At 45.7% G+C, this 24,297-nt stretch overlaps 1 protein-coding gene across 3 annotated transcripts in view; it reads left to right on the top strand.

The window, feature by feature from the left end:
* The window catches only part of Pxdn (peroxidasin), a 75,876-nt gene that overhangs the window by 24,951 nt on the left and 26,628 nt on the right, over positions 1-24,297 (top strand). For 2 of the 3 annotated variants that reach the window (XM_040730673.1, XM_040730670.1), the window contains exons 2-9: positions 9,605-9,676; positions 10,416-10,487; positions 14,857-14,928; positions 18,053-18,124; positions 18,448-18,519; positions 20,454-20,623; positions 20,891-21,008; positions 23,089-23,258. In XM_040730673.1, coding sequence (XP_040586607.1) covers positions 9,605-9,676; positions 10,416-10,487; positions 14,857-14,928; positions 18,053-18,124; positions 18,448-18,519; positions 20,454-20,623; positions 20,891-21,008; positions 23,089-23,258 — 818 coding nt within the window. The remainder of the gene's footprint in view (positions 1-9,604; positions 9,677-10,415; positions 10,488-14,856; positions 14,929-18,052; positions 18,125-18,447; positions 18,520-20,453; positions 20,624-20,890; positions 21,009-23,088; positions 23,259-24,297) is intronic. The other variant, XM_040730672.1, reaches the window with a different exon arrangement.

Raw genomic sequence — 24,297 nt, 5'->3', positions numbered from 1 at the left:
AAAGTTCATGGTACACGTGTGTGTAAATGCCCTTATGTATAGTAAGAAATAATGAAAACAAAGAAACACGTTTGTCACATTCTCATGCAGTTTTACTTTTGTCTTTAATAAATGGTAACATTATATGTATGCCAAATAATTTTTTAAAATAAATCTCCTTATGGCTTAATATCATAAAAAAGGACACCTTAATTGGATTTATCTGTTTAATGGATCAGAAAAGTTAGGAGTAACTTGGGAGTGCCTGAGGGCCTGTGGTTTGCCCAGTTTCCCTCTAATATGTTTGTTGAAGGACTTGCTAGGACATGGTAGGAGGCTGGGACTGTGGCCTAGCTGGACGCAGGAGCTGCTGAGAACCTGGTGAGGTTGAGGGCTTGGATGCAAACTCCTGCCCGGGGACAGTTGGCACTAGGACTAATTGCCTTTTGAAAGTGAATAGCTCATAGTATATTTTCTAAGGAGCTTAATGTGGAAAATGTGATTAAAAAAATGTTGGTTGTTTAAAAACCATCACTGAGACCCAAACCCTGAAACAAATAGCTCATTATAAGCAAGGTTTGATCCATAGGCCGCTTTCATGCATATCCAGATTTTAAGCCTTTAAAAACTTTGCTAAGGTTTTTTGCTTTGTTTGTAAGAAGAGATGTTGATTCTATTGTTTATTATTTATTGTATGTGTACGTGCGTGTGTGTCACTGTGTGGAAAGGGGGATTGAACTCAGGTTGTCTGTTTTATCAGCTGAGTCCTCTCACCAGGCTGGCTTTGCGTTTTTAAGAAGCTCATTCATGAAGCTACAGCATAGAGCTTGTCTCTTAGAGCTGAGCTTTGTGGCTTCAAATTCTTAACATGCCTGAACACATTGGCAGGGCCTCTTCACATTGCTTGCTCACGTGGAAGTTTTGTTAGGCTTGTGGGGAGTTCAGTAACTCAGGCTCACTCTGTTCCAGAACCCCAGAAGTATATGTAAAGTCACAGTGGGATCCTTCCAGGACCCTAAGAGGATTTTTCTTTTTCTTTTTCTTTTCCTTTTCTTCTTTTATTTGAGGTAGAGTTTTACTGTGCTTACCCTAACTGACCTGGAACTTGATACATAAAAACCAACATGGCTGCTGCCTTAGTTAATGAAGAGACGCCATGACCATGGCAACACTTATAAGGAAAACATTTAATTGGAGCTTGCTTACAGTTTCAGAGGTTCAGTCCATTATCATCATGGCAGGGAGCATACAGCAAGCAGGCCAACATGGTGCCGGCAACATCTTGATCAGAAGGCAACAGGAAGTAGACTCAGTGTCACAAGGAGGGAAGCTTGAGCAAAAGAGACCTCAAAGCCTATCCCCACAGTGACACATTTCCTCCAACGTGGCCACACCTCCTAATAGTGCCACTCCCTTTGGGGGCATTTTCTTTCAAACCACATAGCTACCAGTTTACAGATATCAGCCTGCCTCTGTCTGCCTCCATGGTGCAGGGATTAAATACATGTACCACCACACTAGGCCTAACATGGCTTTTGTCACACATAGCCTTCCAGACTGGATCCAGCTTTCCTGAACTAATGTGGTTACAAGGAGTTCACAGGGTGTATAGTGAGGAATGCTTCTGGGTCAAGAGGGCGTCACGTGACAGGCCCTGGAACCAGGAGTTATGTCTGATTGCTGGATGGAGGAGACCAATATACATTATGGAGAGGGCTAATGCTGGGTGTGGAGCCTAAGGAAAGAGGAAGGTAGGAGGGAGGGCCTTGCTGTTTGCCCTCTTAGCAACAGCCCTAGCAGTCATACAGTGATTCCAACAGTGATACTGACTTCAATAGGCCTGGGAAGGAAGTCGGACTAGGGGATGGTGGATGGAATTGGAGATAGGGGAATGTATGATGCAGGAGATGAGGTAGGTGTGAAGTCTAGTTACATCTTCCTGTAATGACGTAGGAAGGCCAGGCCATCTAAAATGCCCTCCTGAGCTTCCCACGCTGAGCTAATAGGAAAGGATGTACCTTGAATGTGGAGAGGATTGTCAGTCACAACGTCAAACATTCTTCTTAAATCATTTGAAAGGATTTTGTTCTATCTCAGAGAGCTCTTAATGTTTGAGTAGAAGAAGAGATGTACTTACGCAGACTGGAATCGGATGTTACAGGTCTCAGCAAAATGCATGATTTCAACCCACACTACTGAAGCAAGGCAGCTCAGCATTCTGGCTGACGCCATTTATCCTCCTGCACTTGAAGACCTGTTTTCCTTGTGCTTTGCTGTTGGGGGACCTGCACGCAGAGCGTAGCCACCAAGTCTTCTGTGTACTGCCTCTGCTACCCCTCCACAGATCGTTGAAGATGAATCATTTCAATCAGAAAATATCCCACATCACCCTCAAACACAATTTAGTGAGCCCGAAAAAGACACTGACAGCTATGTGTTCAAAGCTGCCAGGAGATGTCTAGGAGACCCAAATTGATCTCAGGAACCCAGGTAAAAGTAGGAGAGAACCTACTCTATCCACAAAGTTGTCCTCAGACCTTTCCACATGTGTATACCAACCCCCCCTACACACACGCATGCATACATACACACTTGTAAGCACATATTCACACACACACACACACACACACAGATCCATAGTGGAAAGTTGTGAATCGCCATCACCATTAAGCTTAAGCACATCCCTCAGGGCAGATGAGTAGGTGGCAGTAGCCAGACTTCCAGGAAGCTGCTGAGTACAGCCTGCAGAGTTCACCTTCGTGCGTGCAGGTCAGGAGCACACTTTCCCTCAGACCCTGGATTCTTATTCTGAACATGCACTTTCTCTAGCCCTGCCCTGCCCCGCCCCGCCCCGCCCCTCTTCTCAGTTTCCACAAGTGTCATTCCAACCCTGGGCAAGAAGTTTGCTAATTTACACCACAGGAATTCCCTATCGGCTGCAGACACGGGTCCAGTGGTTTGTAGAAAGCAATGCTTTGACTCCCGCAAGCCCCTTTCGCTACTGACATCTCAAGCTATGGACCTCCGCCCTCAGCAGGGCTCAGCAGTCCCTGGTAGTTAAGAAAGGGGTGTGCACAGTTCCCTCAGCACACAGTTCCTGCTTGTTTTTCTCCTTCCTCTATGCAAGCATCCACCACCCCTATGACAACCTTGATCCCAGGCCTCTGCTTTCTGTACGTTCTCTGGCCCCTGCTGTCCTACAGTGATTCGCTTGTGAATGCTCTGTCCTCTCATCTGTGAGCTGTGTATGGGGCTAAGGTATTCAGTTGCAGTCATTCAAAAAGTAAGTGTGCCCTGGAAGACTGTCCTAACAGACACTAAATGAACTGATTTCCCTGTTCATCCTCCTATGGGAACAGATGCTGACTTTAACCATTCAAGCACCAGATTTTAGCTTTTTTCTTTTTTCTTTTTCTTTTTTTTCATTAACAGATACTCATTCCCAAGCACAGGGGGTGGAAATTCTTTTAATGCAGCCAGATAGTGTTGAAAACCCCAGGTCTAGTTTTAGGTTGTGTTTTGCCTCTCGTTCAGCTGCCATTAAGTAGCTGTTCATTATTTCATGATGAGGTGCCGGTGTGTCTGGGGCTGGTGATAGTGTACTCAGGGTCGTGATGGAAGAGAGGGCTTTCACCTGTCCTGTCACAATTCTGATTTTCAAAACTAGAATGTATTTGGAATATCTCCTTCACCAAGGAGAGGAGACATTAAATCCTTTAGGTGAGTGGTGTGAGCCTACATTCCTGGAGGAGTGTTTATCAAGCTAACGTCCACATGTCTAGGGCACACCCACACTCAAGTTCTGTGCATGGGGAGCAGAAAAGGCAGGTTAACTGTTCTTGTACTCGGTGGCTTTTGACACTGTGATACCAGTGATCTCAGACCTCTTCCATAACATGTAAAGATACTTATATTAACTTTTAAAAACCCTAAACGGTGTAGAGAAAGTAGCAATATAAAACCATGTCAAGTATGCATGCATTCAGTTCAGCTCTGTGAAGCTTTATGTGTGGGGTTTTTGCCGGTTCTTGCCAGTAGACACAATCACCAAATAAAATACTAAAATACAAATCAAAACCCACAGTGAGGTACCTGAAAAGTCACAGTACATGGTCTGATGTGGTCTGACACACTGACAGCTTTCTTCATCTGTGAGCAAAGTAATTTTGGTTCACAGATCAAACAGAAGATACGTATTATTTCCAATAGATTGACAAAATCATCCATAATATTTAAATTTAAAAATAAGTGAAGACACACGGCACTTTTTTAAATGGAAAAAAAACCCCTCACTATTATTGTAGAAGTGGTGCTACTGAAGATTAAAGTAAATGGATTTTATATGCAATCATTAAACATGACTTTTTTGTTTACGGCGAGTTCCTTCTGCTTACAGTAAACATTCCTGAGTAGAGTGTGCCTCTTAAGTTATTGTAGCAGGGGAGTCTACGGCAAACTTCCCAGAGAGAGATTTGAGCTTCGGTTTCAGACTGTGAGCATTGCATCGTGGGTAAGAGTACTTGCTGTGTAATACATAAGCATGAGGCTCTGAGTTTAGATCCCCACTGCCTGAGCTGGATGTAGTCATGTACTTCCCTGTCACCCCAGCCTCCACACATGCACACACATGTTCACTTGCCTATCTGTGTGCACACACTCACATGCAGCCCCAAATCCCAAAGCAACAACAAACAAAAAACCTTGCATCGTGTTTTTATTATTCTGTGATGAATTATGACTTTTAAACATTTGTATGATATTTATTTTGTGTGTGCACTCGTATGTGTGTGCCTGCATGCCGTGGTATGTTTTGGAAGTCAGAGGGTAACCTGTGGGTTGGTTCTCTCCTTCTACCATGTGGGGCTAGGGAAACCTGGGTTGGCAGGTTTGGTGGTAGACCTGGCAGCAAGCATCTTTACACGCTCAGCCATCTCATTGGCCTCGTGAGTTTCAGTTTTGATATATGACATAAAGCTGAACTAGACTGTTTCTTTTCAAGCGTTAGGTTTTGTTATTCTGGTAGGTTTTGTGTTTCCATTGAGATTTTGGAATGATGGAAAGAAGAAAGAAGCGAACATTAAGAGCGAGACAAACCATGAAACTCCTTGCTTGCTTTTTAAACACAAAACATGGCCCTCCCTGTATTCTGATGCTGAACTGGAGTGGGGCATTTTGTACTGAAGGCTCTTTGCACTTGGGAAGGCTGTACCAGTTCAGAAGGGCAGTGTTGTTACGTGGAGAAGAAGAGAAGTGCTGTCAGGACAGGAGAGTCTGGAAGGTGCTTGTAGCAAAATGTGCCAGAACCTTCCCTGGCATGAGTCTGAGCTTCCAGCTAGCCCTGATTCCCACCCATTGCATCTCTCTTTCTGCTGTGTACAAAATGACACTCTGGGAAGTTTCTGGTTTCTAAGATTGGCCTGACTCTAATTGGCCACATCCCTGCCCCCAGCCACTTCCCCCTAGCCCATTGCCTTTATTTCCTTAGCCTATATATATCCCAGGGTCACTTTTCTAGAAGGGAACCTTGGTTATTAGCCCTATAGCCAGATAGGGACTGTGAGGCAAGCTATGATCTTGCCTCCAAATCACCGTCTGGGGAGCCTTTGGGTGATTGCCTATGAATTCTGGGAAGACTCAAGTATCAGACCTGCCTAACAGAGATTGGCACCCGGTCTGTGCTGTCACTGGGTGAATCCCTGATCTCTGTGGGGTACAGGTAATACGTCTGTCTGAAAAGGCTGCTCATGTGAGATCTGTGTCCTCCTTCATGGCATGCTCCTTGGTCTCACTTCTATTGGTATTTATGACCTAGTGTCCAGGGTTTAGAAACAAACAAACAAACAAACAGACTGGTATTTTTCATCATGAAGAGCTGCTGTAAGGATTTTTCTGGCATTCTGGTGGCAGCAGTACACTCATAGTTACTCTCTGAGGCTCACACTCAAGGATGTTTTAAAGTAGTCATTCTGTTTATGGCCTTTCCAGAACTTTCTAGAATCCACCTCCATTCCTACTTCATGCCAACTTCATGGGGGAAGTTTAGACCTTCAGTATTTGCCAGGGAAGTGTTTTTTTTTTTTTTTCCGAACCACGAGGGTGGGCACCAGATGGCCTGATCATTAGCAAGTGGGTGGGGAGCAGTGACTCCATGGCCACTGGCACACTTCCCCTCTCCTGGCCCCCCACTCCTGGTGCGGTGGAAGAGAATGAGAACTGAGAGCCAGGAGGTTTTAGCTTTTTAGTTTGTAAAGTTCAGGGCAGTGTTCTCTCTCTCTCTCTCTCTCTCTCTCTCTCTCTCTCTCTCTCTCTCTCTCTCTCTCTCTCTCTCTCTCTCTCTCTCATCTCTCCTTTCCTTCTTTCTTCTCTTATCTCTGTTTTCTTTCTTTCTCTTTTCTCTCTTCTTTCTTTCTCTCTTTTTTGGTTAGAGTTTTGGTAGAACTATTTATTACAACTTTAAAAATAATAATTACAACTGAATAATGTCAACTGAATCGATGGCAGAGGACATGTAGACTGAATTGTCAGCCTGACCCCTCCCCTTGGTCATGTCCATTTAAGCTCTTTTCCTGTGCTGTGGTCATCAGACAGAAAAAACATACAAGTGTACAAGGATAAATATCTGAGTTTCCAGTTGGGTATCCTCCAATGTTCAACTTGGCTTTCTAGGTCCCATCTCTGCAATATCAAGTGTGTTGCAGGGTATGCAGAGTGAGCTTCTCATCTCAGCTACCCTTTCCCAGTTCTAGAGTTTCACTTTGGTTCATCGAGGTTTCAGTTTGGCAGTTAAGAGCCCCCACCCCTGGTTTCAGAGGGGACCTGCTGTCCCTCTTAGCATGTGCCTGAGATTGGCAGGCCTTGGTTGCCTATGTGCCACTTGTGAAATAGCGTTCTGAGCTTGCACCAGCTTTGTCTAGTAGGAATGCACTGTGACTAAGGGGCAGATACATTAAAAAGTAAGAAACAGCCAGGCGTTGGTGGCGCACGCCTTTAATCCCAGCACTCGGGAGGCAGAGGCAGGCGGATCTCTGTGAGTTCGAGGCCAGCCTGGTCTACAGAGCGAGTTCCAGGACAGCCTCCAAAACAATACAGAGAAACCCTGTCTCGAAAAACCAAAAAAAAAAAACAAAAAAAAAAAAAAAACCAAAAAAAGCAAGAAACAGCTGAGAAAGCACCTGCCCGGCTCTGCGTGTCAAGTTCTTAGATTTCAGTATGTGGGCGCGGGTGTGCGGTTATGCCACAGGCAGCGCTGGCTGTGGACAGAGTGCTCAGAGCCAGTGTCCCTAGGACCAGAGGACTGGTGGCCCCAGCTCTAGACTGGGGAGGATGCCTTTTGTAACTTTCTCTTTATCCTGCTTAAAATTCGTCTTAACTGATCAATCCCTTGGCCCTCATTAGTTTCTTTCCAGCTGCCAAGAGATTCATACTCATTGTCCTTTGTAGTTGAATGTGATGAGTTATTGAGATAGTGTGGGTCTGATTTCCCAAGCTGAGTGTGTTTTCTTGACTCTAAGTAATGATGTGCGGCGCACCTTCCAGAATATATCATGTGTCTGACACCTGTGTCAGGTCAGAGCTTCTGCCCTGTGTTTGAGATCATGTTAAGCCTGACTATCCAGATTTCATTTCCTGACAGCAGTTGGTCCATTTGGCTCCATTCTTTTCACAGATCTTTCACCTGTGACCCATCCCCTCTTGGCTCTCCACATGTCCCACTGGATGCTCTGTGAAGTAAAATCTCACTTAAATGAAAATATCTATGTCAGCCCAAGGAGGGCTGGCCAGGGGAAAAGTAGGGCCCACATTCGAGGAGAAACTGAGTAAGAGGAAGGCATGGTTTGGAGACTGGAATGAATCTGTGCTGCTCTGGGAGCAGAAAGGCAAGCAACCTCGATTTCCCCCTCTTCTGTAAAACTGGCCCTCTTTTGTGCCTTTGCTGGCAGCTACACAGTTCACTTTAGTGACCCAGATGCATGCTATAAAGTCTCTTTTTGAACCACGAAATGGGACTGATTCTATAGGTGGCTGGCATCTGTTGAATCTGCTCAAAGTAATTAAATCCTTAAGAGACAGTGAACATTTCAAGTCAGGAGAAACGACCTCTCATTGCTCTGGCTTTGGCTTGTCCCTTGATTTCTCTTCTGTCCCAGGACTGACAGCGGAATACTGCAACTGGGTGGATGTGCAAAGCCACAGGTGGCGGTCAGAACCCTAATCAGGGAGCCCCCCTCCCACACCTCACTTGTCCACTTCCTTCCCAGCAGACTTGTCACCTTCACTAGCTGCCCCCCAATTCTTGTATATCTATCTCCCTATATCCCTTCTTACAAGGACACCAGTTGTGTCGAGCTGGGACCTACCTTTTAACTTGATCTCCTATGGAAAGACCTCATCTTCATACACAGCCATACCCTGACGCACTGGGCTTAGGATTTACATGTAAGAATCCTGGGAAAGCACAGTTCAACCTACAACAAAATCCCTATTGAAGTAGGAGGAAGGAATTTTAATTTTCTAAGATGACCTATTACAGATGTGGGCTTCTGTTTATTACTCAGTGACATTCACATGTGTAAATTGAGGTTACTTAGTGCGCGCGCATGCATGCCTGTGTGTGTGAACGTGTGTGTGCGTGTGCACGCGCGTGCATGTGTGTGTGTGTGTGTGTGTGTACCTGTTGCCACTGCGTATTTGTGGAGGTGAGAGGTCAGCTATGTGAGTCACTTCTCTCCCTCAACCATGTGGGTCCCAGTGAACAAACCCTGGTTGTCAGGACTGGTGGTAAGTGCCTTTACCCTTGAGCCTTCTCACTAGCATATAATATACATTTACTTTTAAGCTCAAACTAGGGATGAGCTTCCTGAGAAGGGAGAGACAAATGTCCACTTATTGTCACTGCCTAGCTGCCCGACAGGCCTTTCTCTGTCCTGTCTCTGGGCATGTGACACTGTGTGTGAGTGGTCCAAATCTTCCCGTACTTGCTCTGAGCTCAGCTCCTTTGGGTTCAGAGCCCCTATGTGCTGCTGCCTACATCGGTGCCCCTCCCTGGGGAGAATGAGAATCAGTTTTAATACTTTAAGCAGCTTCCATACTTGTTTGGAAACACCAGTCTGCAGTTTGTGCACGGGATGGCCCTCTTTGCCAACTGCCCTGTCGAGATGACTTTGTGCTTTGAGACAATGCAGATAAATATTCATGGAGATAACACTCCCCCTCAGTTGTGTTTCAGCCCATGTCCTTGCTGGTGAATGCTAAAGTGTTTCTGTGTTCTCGGCAGGCGCGACATCTTGAATCTATATGGATCTACCTGTGTGTGTTATACTGAGACTTTCTGGGAGTAGAGAGTTCAGTGGGTTTGGACAAGCGTGGAATGTGTAGGGCATTCATTCCTCTCATTTTTTTAAAGTTTTTTTTTTTAATCTACCCACACTTACCGGTTAAACAGATTTCTTGTGTGTAATGTTGTTCCTTCACTCAGAAAAATGTCCCTACAACAAGAGAGTTCACCCAGAAGTGGGGGCCTATGTGATGTAATTTTTAAAATGCCTTTTCATCTTGAAGTCATTTGTTTAAGGAGAGCGGCTGTGCATTTCCTACCATTAAAAATGCATTTCCCATCTCTTCACAGGGATCTTCGGTTCAACAGAATCAGAGAGATCCAACCTGGGGCATTCAGGAGGCTGAAGAACTTGAACACACTGTAAGTTAGAACATTAGTTGGTGGCCAGTGAGAGAAAAAAGAAAGATGGTTGTACTGTGTACCCATAGTTGGTTGTCAAGTGCTATGGCCATCCTCTGATTGCCACAGTTGGTGAGGATGAGTAAGAGAAGCCAGGATGGAGAGACTGACCTGCCCTTTGTATGTAGACCAGAACACCTGGGCTTCCTGTAGAACTCACACCTCCCTTTGCTGGCTGGGTTGGCCTCAGTGGATGCTTGACTTCATCTCTCCCCTGTGTGGTTGAGGAAGACTTTCATCGGAGGTCGGACTTGCTGTAGACATGGCTTTGGAACCACTGAGTTATGCCACAGAGTTTTGATGCTAGGGGTGTGGAGAGCTCCTCACCCTGTGGAAGAATGGAGGAGACATACATCCTATACATTCAGCATGTTAAATTGGCCCTTAGGCCTGCCAGATCAGACTCTGAAAGGTGGTTGGCTAAAGTCACATACTCCCATGTCAAGGAGTAGCTGCCCCCCAATTCTTGTATGCCTATCTCCCTATATCCCTTCTTACAAGGACACCAGTTATGTTAAGAAATAATCTGGTAGCCATAGTCTTCAAGCTGTTCCCCAAGCTGGGATTTAATGACTTCTAGCAGTAAGGTCTGTATTTCATTTTCTGACAATTCCAAGGCTACAGAAATGGTTTTTCCTTAGCATAATTTGGAAACATTTGTGTTTGTTTTACAAACGTCTGTTGGCATTTTCTTCCATAGGCTTCTCAACAATAACCAGATCAAGAGGATTCCCAGCGGTGCGTTTGAAGACCTGGAGAACCTAAAATACCTGTAAGTTATGGGGTAGCTTCCTACCCCACAAACATATGCTGTCTGTCTTTAGAGCATTTAAACATAAGACCAAGATTTGTCCCGTTTGTGAGTCACTATAAAAACAGTGTCCCAGATGGTTTTATTTTTAGGTGAGTGAAATTCTAAAACACATCGTCACCTGTATAAAGTGATAGGTAAAGTGGACTGAGTGATGGTCACATATGTCCTGCCTTTGGCAGCTGTGGTCTGGGCACTATGATTTTCCAGGGTGGGAAGGCAGTGCACACAGCTTTCTTGGGCAGGCACAGCCTCCTGGGGTATGTTCACAGAGAAGTACATTTTGTAGATACGAAGTTCCAGCTGCTTTTCCAACTGTAGGTTGGTTATAACCATGAATTACTAATTTCTTCAGAGTGTCACTAATCCCTGGTAATGTTTTTATCTTCCTGATTCTGCCTTGTCTTACTTTTTATCTAGTTAAGTGTTTTTTGGTTTTGTTTTCTTGTATTTGAATATTTTATGATTCAAAACATCTCTTGCTTGTTGGAGTCGGCTCTGAAGCTGAGAAAATCATCACTCTTTAAAAAGTAGTGTTAAAAAGCTAGAAGTGGTTGCCATTCTAGCATTTGAGAAGTTGAGGCAAGAAGACCACCTGGAGTTTAAGGCTAGCCTGGGGTCACATGCGAATATCCAGTCTTGTGCTAGCTTAGCACCCTGCCCAGGCACTTATTATAATGGGAAGGTTTGAGGGAAACATGGTGTTCCTATGAGTTGTGCCCAAAATGCGAACTTAGGACTTAGATGACTCCCAACGGTGAGCCATTTTTTTCAGTTATTTTTGTCTGGGAAATCCATACCCTATTCCATGCAAATACCTTTTATTTGAGCTGATTTTTTAAACCAAATAGATTTTTACTTTTCAGTGTTAATGAGTACTGGAAGTCTGTTTTGATTTTGAAGGTCAGTGGACCTCCCTACAGTTCCGTTTACTGAAATATATTTTCCTCAGTGCAAGTGTTGTGTGGGAACCCTTCCCCCAGCTTCTTTGGCAAAGAATGCTGACTTTCGGCGCCGACTCTTAAGCTTTGTTGTTGACCTCCTTGAGGGTGCTGTCCAAGTTCCACCAGGGATGTTTGATCTCCTGGGAGGTGGATGGTGTCAGCTGATGCCAGCATGATCGTGTGTGCATCTGGATTTTTAACCGTTTTTGTGTTTCATTTTATTTTCCCTTCTGATGCCAGCATGATCGTGTGTGCATCTGGATTTTTAACCGTTTTTGTGTTTCATTTTATTTTCCCTTCTGAGGATACACTCAGTCTCAGGAAGTTTGGGGTACCAGTTTTCACAATCATACTCACTGGCCTTACCCTTCAACTGCTTCCCCTCCCATAGCTTAGTGGGGGAGGGGTCTGGACAGTAGGTTTCCCTAGAGATGGGTCAAACCAGGAGACAGGCTGCTAGGACTGGATCCTACTGCTTCCTGCAGCTTTTTATTTTTTAAAGATTTATTTATTTATTACATATACACTTTTCTGCCTACATACCAGAAGAGGGCACCAGATTGAATTGTAGATGGCTGTGAGCCACCATGTGGTTGCTGGGAATTGAACTCAGGACCTCTGGAAGAGCAGTCAGTGCTCTTAACCTCTGAGCTATCTCTCCAGCCCCCCTCCTGCAGCTTTGTACAGGTCCCCGCTGCCTTCCTTCATTCTCCAGTTTCCTGGGATCTCACTGGGAAAGCACTTGGATAGTCTCTATAGTAATAGTACTTTAAGTGCTTAACATTATGTTTAAAATTTATTGATTATTTCAGCCTTGTGGATATTTGATCAAAACCTTTGTTTTTTTTTTTTTTAATTTTGGAGTGTCCTTATTTCCTAGACCTCTGTTACTTCTATTTAGGCACTGGGCACCTACTTCATTTCAATTTTTCCCGATGATGAAATAGGTGCTTGAGACAGAGTTCACAGTACAAGGGTCAGGCATGTGTAATAAGAAATTACAATTAATTATTATTCAACTAGCTATTAGAACACCAACCTTTTTCATTATTATTCTTAAGGAAATTCATTTTGTTCCAGTGTCTTTAATTTTATTTTTAAACATTTTGTTTTGGGATACTGGGCATGGAATCCAGAGATTTGCCCCTCTACCTTTGATCTGTATCCCCAGCACCACCATCTCTTTTTTCTTTATTTATTTATTTAGTTATTTATTTATTTATTTATTTATTATGTATGCAGTGTTTTGCCTGCATGCCAGAAGAGGGCACCAGATCGTACTACAGATGGTTGTGAGCCACCATGTAGTTGCTGGGAATTGAACTCAGGACCTCTGGAAGAGCAGCCAGGCTATCTTTCCAGCCCCATCAGTGTCTTTATAAACACACATTCATATATATTAGTTGGATTTAATTATTTTACATACCTTTCAGAAGGACTCTGTCTCTGCATTAGTAGAAGTCACCATGATTTGGTATTTCAATTTAAGAAGTGGACATAGGAGGCAGTGGCGACTCAGGCCTAAGAAGTTCACATGTACCAGGCATTTCCTAAAAACCTTGTATATAATTACTTAACTCAGTGATTCTGTCCATTTAAGAAACTGGGATGTAGAAAGATTGAGTGTTTACTATAGGTCCATGGTTTCACAGAGCCTGGAGGACGAATTCCTGATGTGGCTTTTGTTTTGTTGTAGGTGTCGGGCTATCGATGAGGACATGCAGGTCCTAGATGGTTTGGGTTAAAGTTTGTGGTTCTTTGGGGGCCACTTCAGTGATTTTTCACAGAGAGAAGATGTGAGATCCTTTAAGAAGGTCCAGTCCCATGAATTAGAGTCTTGAAATGACTGAGCAGATAACAGTGACTGATCTGATCCTGGACATGTCATAACACAAGAATTAAGGCAAAGAATGCTGTCTGACGTTTTTTCTTTTTTCTTACACTTATTTGTTAGTTGCTATTCTATTCATGTTTTTTTTTTCAATTTTTCTTATGTTTATTAATGTTAGTGCATAAAGGGCTGGGTTTTATTATGACATCTTCATACATATCTGTCACTATACTTTCTCGTTTGTTCCCAGACTCCATTGCCCTCAGTGTGCCTCCTCTCCAGTTGGTTCCCAACTTCCCTCAACTATTATTATTGCTATTCTTTGTTATTACCTGTATTCATTAACCCCTCTACTTCCCGCCTCCCTTAAGCTTTAGTCGTTCTCTGCTCTTATGATTTCCTTTCTACTTTCATCGTGTAACACACACACACACACACACACACACACACACACACACACGTACGCATGCACACACACACTTGCTGTGTGTTCATGGAAACAGGTAGTAATACCAGATGGTGAGCCAGCAACTTGAAGTGTAAGCTTCACCTTAACAGGGAGACATGGGGAAAATTTGCCTTTGGCGTGTCCTCTGCCTCTGTTATGAATGAAGACGAGCCAGTTATAATAAAGGACATGGCAGATCCTCCAATCCCAGAGGACAGGGGAACAATCTATTACTCACAGTACCCCCCAGAGCCTTCACGATAGCTGCCGAGGACTAGGTGATGGGGGCAGTACAGGCCTAGCATGTCCAGGTGCTGAGATGTCACACTGAGGTTGTCCCAGCACACATGCTCGGTGACCCCTTTTGGAACCCTGGCACTTCCCAGTGGCAGTCCTCACCATGCTGGGTCAGGTTTGGGGTTTCTCTGTAGATGGTCAAGGGTCTGTATTTGATCACTCTTGAGGTAGTACAAAGGCAGACAAGGGAATCTATGGAAGAAATGTTGTATCATGCTCCCACAGACTGTTGAAGGACCCTGAGTTAGGAACACCATGCAATGTTCCTGTGTCATGAAATACAATTGTTTTCATTTCAACCATTTAAAAATGTAAAGACCTTCCTTAGATTGTAGGCCATTCCAAAACAGACCTTGTAGTACACATGGCTCTTGGGAAGGATTGCACTGACTGTATAAAGATGGGGCTCTGGGTGGGACAGAAACTCAAGACACCTTCAGACCCCCTGTTTTTTCCAAAGCTGTGCTGTTGTTTCTATTTAGTCAGATACGCTGGTTATTATCTGACGGTCGATGCCTTTTACGTGTGTAGGGAAACCATTTTACCCACACCCACCCCACCAGGCTTTGAAGCAGATGTCAGGACCTTAGTAGACACAGTAGGAGAATCTGTGGACCACTTGCTTTTGATCCTTGAGGTTTTAAGAGACGTGACTATTGAGCGTGGCCTGGTGTCTGCAGTGTAATGTTCCGTTTGTTCCCTCATGCAGTCATTGATTTTAAACTGTGCTCCACGTGTCACCTCGGTTCTTCCCTCCTGGAGCTGAGAGCGCGTGTGTATGCTAACACTCCTCCGTGTTTCTTGTTTCAGCTATTTGTACAAGAATGAGATCCAGTCAATTGACAGGCAAGCGTTTAAGGGACTTGCCTCTCTAGAGCAACTGTAAGTGTCCTCCCTGCCGTCTGCCTTATTGCCTCCCGTAGGGAGAGATGACTGATTGCATGATGCATGTCTGTACTTCCCGGGGTGCAGGGAGGCTGTGCATGACGAGGTGAAGCGGCAGTGGGCGTTTTTCACCCACCTCTCCCACCTCCCCTGCGCCCACCCGAGAGCAGACATTGCCGTGTTTCTTCTATGCCACAGACCCTGGCCCTGCCTGCACTCACCATTGCAGGAACAGGAACGTAACTTGCTTTCCCGCCTCACAGTAAGAAATTTGGTGTTCACGCAGGGGTGGAGACACAGCCTCGTAAACAAGCACCAGCTAGATTGGCTATTGTGGTAGGAGTGTCCAGCGTGGGGCAGGACCGGTGCTCACACGGCCACGGGCGATTCCAATCACGGGGTCATTGTTTTGGAGAACGCAAGCCTTACCCCCTTGTAGTTGTACTTAGTGGGTGTCGAGCGTGCAAAGTGCCCTCTGTTTCTTTAGCCACATATGAACTTGGACTTGTTATAACGTCAGTCATCCCCACCCCACATAAAATTGCAAAATGTTAGGGAGGATTTTCTAGTTTATGTGTCTGGCTAGCCACCTCTCACTCAGTAGGTTGAGGCAATCCTTGTGGGATTTCAGGCTGCCTTGGGTTTGCAGTTTCATGGATCGCAAACAGCTGCTAGCTGTACTGCAGGAGTAGCCTTGCACACTCTAGCCCTGTTCCGCTGGAGGACTGGTACAGCTGGGCCAGGGCAGCAGCAGGCAGGCCCATGTGCCGCAGTAGCCCACGTGGCGCTCCTATATCCACATAAAAGCTTAATTGCTCGGCAGGCAGGTCTAGGAGCCTAGGCAGGGGCAGGTCTAGGAGCCTAGGCAGGGGCATAAGCGTATTCAGAAGAGGTTGTTTGTAAGACCTTGCATAAATTGCTTCAGACACATGAAACAAGGAATCCAGGTGATGGCAGGAGCTCTTGGAAATACCTGGAGACTTTACAGATGTAGGAGGAGTTTACAAAGGGACATGTCGTTCTGTTTTCCCATAGTCCTCGTGGTGCTAACCTAGCAGTGAGTTCAGCGAGGGAGACCAGCCAATGGGAAATAGAAAGCAAGAGGACTTGAGTGCCTTCCTTGAAGTAGCCAGTGAGGCTTTCTGGTGACAGGGAACAGTACCCTGAGTCACCCAGGATTTTAGAAACCCCCAGGCTAGGAGACACAGGTTGCTGCTGCTGGGGTATGGCTTTCTTTCTGAGAACTGAATGCTGTAGTGAGACTAGGGGCCCAAAGGACACCTGGCAGGTGTGACCAGGGGAGCAGGCCAGTGTGTCAAAAAGGACTCAGGCCTCAGGCTGGGAAGAGAGTGCCTGCTGACTGCCTCAGACTCTTCCCTTACCTGCAGAAGGTCCTTGCCACTCAGCAGGGACAGTGGGAAGCTGTGACAGCCTGGGTAGGGAGCCCTGGGACAGCAATGGGATCTGCCATGTATTTTCAAGTAGCTCCTCGGGGAGCCCTTGTCATTCTCTCACTGGCCACACACTGGACCAGAGCTAGCAGCTGATTCAGCAAAGGTGCTGTGCTTACCTGAGGAGTCACTCCCTGTCCTCCATCTTCTCAGCCACTCAGAGGAGAGCGATGGTGCCCAGAATCTACCTGGAGTCTCAGCAGTCCAGTTTTACAAACTCTGAAAGCCACCATCCTTGGTGCTTCTTAGGGCAGGATGTCTGAGGGCCTACCTTGTTCAAACTCCGCTGCAGGCTAAAGGACTTTGAACACAAACCATGCCATCTGCCCTTGTGGGTGTCTTGCTTTTGTTCCCCGTTGTTCTTCTAACTTAGCTCAGGACTCAGAGGTTCAGCCAGAGACTCACCAGAGCTCCCTAGTGTTGATGGTTCCTGTGAGCCACAGGGGCTTGGGGACTATAAGGAACACGCATATTGGTCTCAGCTTCCTAGCACACAGCAGGTTCACATGATAGGGACTGAGGATTCTCTTTGGTCCTGTCTCCTTTGGTATGCTTGTGTCAGATACTGTTATGGAACAATCACTAACCCCGATGTCCTTTCTCTTTCTTTCTTGTTTTGCAAACATATTATCGTATGTATGGGGAGTGAGGGGCACATACCTGTATCTGAGGAGGGCCACGGAGGCCATGGTGCCTTGTGCCCAAGGAAGGACAGGTAGACTGTGCACTGTGGCCCTTAGGAGGCTCTGGATTAGTTCCTTCTGGGGAGTTGCTAGGTAAAGAAGGCCGTCTGGGGACCCAGAAGTAATACTGATCTCACAGCTAATGAAAGTGGGTTGGGAGAACAAGGCTTTGCGTGGACTTGTGGTGAAGAAAGCTGCATGTTGGCCCCACTGCTTGTTTCTGTCTCTGGCTCTTCATTGGATGGAAGTGTCTGTTACCATGGCCGCCTGCATGAATGCTTTTCCTTAGGCCAATGAAGTCTGGATAAGAAGGGTGGCTGATATTTCATTGAGCAAAAAAAAAAACAAAAACAAAAACAAAACACAACAACAACAAAAAAACCCCACCATCTTTCAAAATGAGCAAACCCAGCATTCAGGAGAACGAAATTACTTATATCCTAAATTAAAATTGTTTGAACTAAGGACACATCTTAAGTAGGAAGGCATGTATGTACGCTGGATATTCTGTGTGGCCAAGGGCCTCGAGGAAGTTCGCCACCACGTGTTGTCTCCTGCCTGGGTGCCTGGCTCCGTAACTACAGTGTTCTTAGTGGCGCATGGAAGCGTTGACAGTTTAGAGTGCAGGGATCCTGTGCACGCACATGGACGGGGGTCCTGTCTGCTGGGTTGCTTTTGGTTCCTCCTTGTTCTCTATCGCTGGGTATTTTATAAATTAATGTAAAGTGGCTGGGTCACGGTCACAACCACTCGGGTTCATGGAGACCCGGGGCTTGCTAACGTCCTGAGGTGTCGTCCGTGGGTCCGCCAACCACAGGATGGCCTGCCTGCTCTCACTTGTGTCCTCCTGTCTCCACACGCCGTGCAGAGCACAGGGAGGTACAGAGCACATGTGGATGTGAATTGTGGAGAGAATTTAGGAGCCCGAAATCTGGCTTGAAGAGGTCGGTGAGCCGTTCACATTGTGCTGTCCTTTTAATCCCCTAGGTACCTGCACTTCAATCAGATAGAAACTCTGGACCCAGAATCCTTCCAGCACCTGCCGAAGCTGGAGAGACTGTGAGTCCAGCTTCCTTCTGTCGTCTGTAGTCAGGCCCCCAGCTCGTGCTGTCGGAATAGCCAACATCTGCTTAACAATTCCCTGATGCTTTGGCGAAAGCTCCATCTCTTGGCTATAATAATCAGAAGTGGAGCTCAGTCTTCTGTGTCTGGTAATAAAATAGGAAAGAAATCCAGTTATTTCTTGAATCGAAGCACATGGCTATCAAATTAACTCATATTAAATAAATACAGTCGATAAGATGTGTGACACCACCACCCCTCCCCCTTGGGCTCATTTTCACAAGCTCACAGCAGCTTTGTTCTGTTTTCTCTTTCCACAGATTTTTGCATAACAACCGCATCACTCACTTAGTTCCTGGGACATTCAGCCATTTGGAGTCCATGAAACGACTGTAAGTACGCATTGGGGTGTCCATGGGACACTTTCTCTCTTTCATCTGGACCTTTCTGTGGACTGCTGAGAATCTCCAGCTTTAGAAAAGCCTGAAAGAGACATCTATTGCCAGGAAGGCAGGCCTATCGAATCTGTTTCAGTGTGAAGAGGGGAGCAGCTGGCTCACATGTGGCAGGCTGGTCCTTTAATCAGGATTTAGAGACAGTTTTAAAAATTATGTTTAAATCCCCCCAATTAAGTTTTAATTGCAAAGTACATATTTTACTGGTGAGGTGAGAGAGCCAGTCTGGAACCATCTTCATGCTTATGCCTCCAGTTCCTCTCCTTGAAATCCATTTACCTGAACAGGCAGAATGATGCCTGCCAATTTTTTTAAGGCTTCCTGAAATAATCTTTGTGTAATTATTATTATAACAGAATCAAGGTATTTAAGTGCTAATGGGGTTATTTAACAACCTTGATTGTTAAATCAAGCATTTGCCCAGTTAAGATGTTACCGGAATATGTGGTGCCTATGATGGATTCCAATGCTCATGAGTCCTGCTTCATCTCTGAGTAAGCTGTTACATTATCATCCCATGAGACAAAGACTCTTTCTTCAGAAAAGAAATTATCAGGCAAGGTGAATCCACGTTTGGGGTGGGAAGATAGGATGAAAACTCTTATCTTTGGTGGATAAGGGAGGAAGACGTTGCCAGTAAATGCCAGGAGGTTCCAAGACAAAGGATGGGGCAACCAGTGGCCTGGCCTGTAGATGGATTTCCCTATTTATAGTCTCAGAGAGACACACTGCTCTTTCAGAGGAATGCCAGCCCTTCTCAGCTGGTATATTTCTTCTTTTGCTGACTTTGTATTACTCAAACGTGAAATTCCTATATTTGGAGATAAAGGTTAAACCCATCAGAGTTGGTCTTGCCCCTCAATGGCCTCACTGAAATGCCCTCTCCCAAGGAGCAGTCAAGATGGTGTGTAGCCTTCTTCCAGCCTGCTCAGCTGGCTGGGATGGACTGGACAGGTATGTCATGCTAAACTGCCTGTCCAGGCTCACCCAATGCCCCCTTAGTTCTGTAGGCTCTTGCTGTTCAGAAGTGGATTGCAGACTGGGTGCCCCAGTAATCAATGGCTCCTATCCAACCCAGTGCCCATTTCTTTCTCGAGCATGGGGTGCTGCATTTGTTTGCCATATTTCTGCCGGGGGTTATTGATTTGTGTAGTGGTACAAGTTCTGGGTCCCCATCTCCTCTGAACTAATGCCCTGGGAAAATGTGGATTAGGTATGTGCCTTTCCCCAGGGTACCTGGTTGTGGAGTGTGTACCTAGTTAGTGTTGTTATCCAGAATTCAATCCCCTGATTGGCCATGCTCCCCAGCAAGTTCTTGTCCCCATTTATGTCACTCTTTGGGTGGCAATGGCTTGCCTCTTTATGTCTGATACTCCTCAGGCTGTGCTCCTCGTGACCTATCAGGTGGCAAGTGTCCCCACCCGAACCCATAGCTGCTCTGGAATGCCACAGAGTGGAGCACTGTTGTGATCTGTCGCTGGCTCTCAGCAAAGTCTGTGACTTGTCTAGCCCATACTTGCCATGTTTTTTGTTGTTATTTGTTTGTTTTGTTTTTGCTGTGCTTGGATTGAACCTAGGGCCTCCAGCATACTAGACAAATACTCTACTACTGGGTCACATCCACAGCCCATTTCTGGGTTTGAAGCTAAGTATTTGGTCATTGGTTAACTTTAACCTCTCTACCCAGAGCCTTCTCAGGCTTTAGACACTCAGGCTTTTCTGTAGACACTCTCTCGGTCCTTCAGATTCTTTCCTACAAAAACTAATTCCTTACATGATTAATGCCCAGATTCTCATCACCTTTGGCATCCCTTGAGGCTCCAGACCCTATCTAGGATTGGTCAAGTGTCTCCTTAACTCTATTTCCATAGGCGACTGGACTCAAATGCCCTTCACTGTGACTGTGAAATACTATGGTTGGCGGATCTGCTGAAGACCTATGCCCAATCTGGGAATGCACAGGCAGCAGCCACCTGCGAGTATCCCAGACATATCCAAGGACGCTCAGTGGCTACCATCACCCCAGAAGAGCTGAACTGTGGTGAGTAGGTCCTGGAGTCCCTGCTGAAGGGCCATTATGACCCCAAGAGTTTGGGTTTAATCCCCAGTGCACATTGCAGAGGGACTGGATTATCTTCTGTCATGGAAGGCTCAAACACTGCAAAAGCTGTGTGTCATTTTTGTGGGGGTGTCTGTGCTGAGAGGTGTATTTGGGCCCTGTGGTATCACCCAGCCATGAGGATTCTGATTTGGGTTCCCACCTGTGTGAGCCTCATGTTTCTCCATGGTGTTCATTCCTTGCATGTAGAACGGCCCCGGATCACATCAGAGCCACAGGATGCAGATGTCACATCAGGGAACACAGTGTACTTCACCTGCAGGGCTGAGGGCAACCCCAAACCTGAGATCATCTGGCTTCGAAACAAGTGAGTTGTGTGTGGAGTAGAAATGTCACTATAGCCCTGAGGGCCATAACAGGAGCCCCATGCACTCCCATGGGGCTCCCCAGCCTTGACAGATGATGCCTTCCCCTTCTATGTAGTGAAATACCTTCCCTCTTCCACACAGCGGCTGCCTGGGAGAGACTTTTGAGCCTGGGTTACTGGAAGAAGGGCTTTCTCCCACTGGAACTCATTCCACCTCGGCCTCAGGTCCCTTTCCCCTAGTCAGCCACTGTCCTGGCAACATTCTAGAACTTTCTTGCCTCATCAAGTGGGAGCTGGGGAAGTACTGTGTGTCCTTTTCTACCCATTTGTTCTCTGGCCAGGACCTCTGGTATGTGACAAGATGTTAGTGATTTTTGAACCTGAGCCATGATGATGGACTTCCTGGGGTTGGAGCCAACTGACATATTTGGTCCATTTCTTTGAGGCCTGAGTTTGGGGGCTATGATGAGTCTACACAGGCTGCCTTTGGCTTCTAGAGTCTTGCTCTGAGTAAACAAACTTCTCCTTGTTCTACAAACATGGTTGTGACTGCCTCACAACTCACAGCAGTTGTTCATGGATGGCAGAAGGTGTTGTCTGCTTGTCAGCACCCTGGCCCCGCTGTGGTAACATCCCTCCAGCTGTGTGTTGGGTTTAGCATGAGAGGGGAGCGGGCATAGAGAGTGGGGGAGAGGGACACACATGGGTAGGGTTGGGGCAGGTAGTGATGACCATGATGTGGGGGCAAAGACCTAGTTTAGAATGAGATCAAGGTGCCTGGGGATAGGACCCTTGTCTGTGGTGGCATGAAGCATTTAAATCTGTATTTCCTTAGAGAAAAATCCTACACACAAAGCCATCATATATCCATTTGTACCAAGAGGCATCTGTCCAGAGTGAGGATCACACTCATGTTTGTGCCAAGCTCATTGGCTGTGTCCAGTCTTTGGGAAGAGAGAGGCCTCCTTGAGAACATCACTAGTTGAGTTTAGGAACAGAAGGTTCAGACACTGACTGTCAAGTTACCTTGTTCCAGCAGAGACTCAGATTCCAGAGCAAACAGGAACCTCTCTTAAGTAAAGCTCTGTTTATAGACGGAACAAATAGGAGAGTGACCACTCAGCATTTGAGAGAGTTCAGGGGCACAGTGGAAAGATGCAACAGTCATGAGGACCTCAGGATTGTGCCAGGGTCTTGAGCTGGTCACATTGATCTTGGCTCCAAGCTGTATGGGAAAAAGTGTGAGATACATTTAACCCCTTAAAAACCTCCATGTCGTGGGTTGCTCTGGCCTGATGTGAGTTAAAATCCAGGACAGACTACAAGAAGGATTTTGAAGTGTTAGAAAGTTGTATTAGACAGTGGAGGAACATCTATTTGGCCCAAGGCCTTCATACCTTTAGTTTATAAGTGGAAGACTATGTGCCTAGGTTAGAACGATAAAAATGAATAGGACAAACCCTGAATCAAAGTCCCAGGCCTGCCCTCTGTCACTCACTGCGATTCCCTGGCATTCCTGCTGCTGACCCACAATGCATCCAGGGGTTGCTGCCTCCCAGGAGACAGAGCGAGAAGCATGCCCAGATGAAGGAACTAAGAGAGGAGTTCTGGAGGTTGTTTTGTTTGTTTGATATGGGATTTCATGTATCCCAGGTTGGCTTCTAACTTGCTATGTAGTGGGAGATGACCTTGAAATTCTGATCCTTCTACCTCTCAAGTACTGAGATTATAGGTGTGGGAACCATACCTAGCTTCTTGCTTTTAATTATATAAAACTACATTTTTTTAAGTTTTATTTGCATTTTCCATTAGGTTAATGTTCTTTCATGTTTGGAATTAGGACCGCATTAAAGCATTTAGATTAAGTATGTAATAGTGAGTCTGTAATATAGAATCTCCTAGACATGTCTGCTAAGTCGTAGTTGCTGAAGGGACATAACTGGAAGGCTGTTGCTCTTGTTCTCTGAGCCTGGCATGTGTTACCTGCATTCTAGAGCATGAAAGCCCACTGTAGGACTGACCCCTGGGAGGGGTGCAGTGTCTGCTTGATCTATGAGTGCAATGCTTTCTGTCTCTGTAGTAATGAGCTGAGCATGAAGACAGATTCACGCTTAAACTTGCTGGATGATGGCACGCTGATGATCCAGAACACACAGGAGGCAGATGAGGGCGTCTACCAGTGCATGGCGAAAAATGTGGCTGGAGAGGCGAAAACACATGAAGTGACCCTCAGGTACTTGGGTTCTCCAGGTAAGTGGAGGATATTGCCTGTGAGGGTTACCCTAACCACCCACTTCCTCCTTTCTATGTGTCCAACTCGGTGAAGTCTGAGATGATAAAGTTTCCATGCCAAGTGGCCCACAAGATTTCTGAAGCATAGGGTCGTAGGTCATTCTCACCTGCCTCAGGCCCATGGCTGCCCCCTGCTGCAGGGTCATACAGAGTTACTAATGCAGGTAAGAAATGGCCACGGAACCTGGAGAGACTGGTCACATCTCACTGCAGGCAGCTGCACAGCCCCATCGAATGCATGCTTCTTGGCACTGAGACCCCTATTTGCCAAGGGCTTTGGTGATCTCAAAATAAAACTAAAATATTAATTTTTGTTTAGCGCATCTATGCTCAAGGTGCTCGCATATAATATTTAAAGTACAAAAAGTCTGTCCAAACCAGAGAAACACAGCTGTGGCCTTTACACCTCTGCTTCACAGGCACAAACCCTGTTGTGGTCTGCGTGTTCTGTCCATGGCCTGTGTTCGTCCCGGCACCGGAACACCATGATCTAGCACTTCTCAACCTGTGGGTCACGACGTCTTTGGGGGAATTTTGTGGTTTGTTTTTTGAGACAGGTTTCTCTGTAGCCTGTCCTGGAACTCACTTTGTAGACCAGGCTGGTCTTGAACTCACAGAGATCCACCTGTTTCTGCCTCCCAAGTGCTAGGATTAAAGGCATGTGCTGCCACCACCAGGCTAAGAATTTTTTTTCTAGAAAAGGAACATAGAACATAATATATTTACTAATATACCACAATTTAGGTGCTAATGTCCATAAGGAAAGCTGTGTGTAGAGTCTCGATAGAGACTAGAAGTGCCTTTTGCTACTTAATGTTACATTTTGCAAAAACAATTTTGTTTTTTTTTAACTTGTTTTTTTTTTTTTTAGAGTTTTTTAATTCCATGTTTATGGATAAGGGTTGTGGACCCAAAGGAAACAGCACAGGGGCTAAAAATAAATATCTGTACATATGTCATAATACAGACTTAGGAAACCATGTGTAGGTTGAGTTCC

Source organism: Mesocricetus auratus, unplaced genomic scaffold (assembly GCF_017639785.1).
Source record: "Mesocricetus auratus isolate SY011 unplaced genomic scaffold, BCM_Maur_2.0 Super-Scaffold_100024, whole genome shotgun sequence".
Taxonomy (NCBI): domain Eukaryota; kingdom Metazoa; phylum Chordata; class Mammalia; order Rodentia; family Cricetidae; genus Mesocricetus; species Mesocricetus auratus.
Note: the sequence above shows the minus strand (reverse complement) of the source record. Positions and strands in the feature narration are given on the sequence as shown.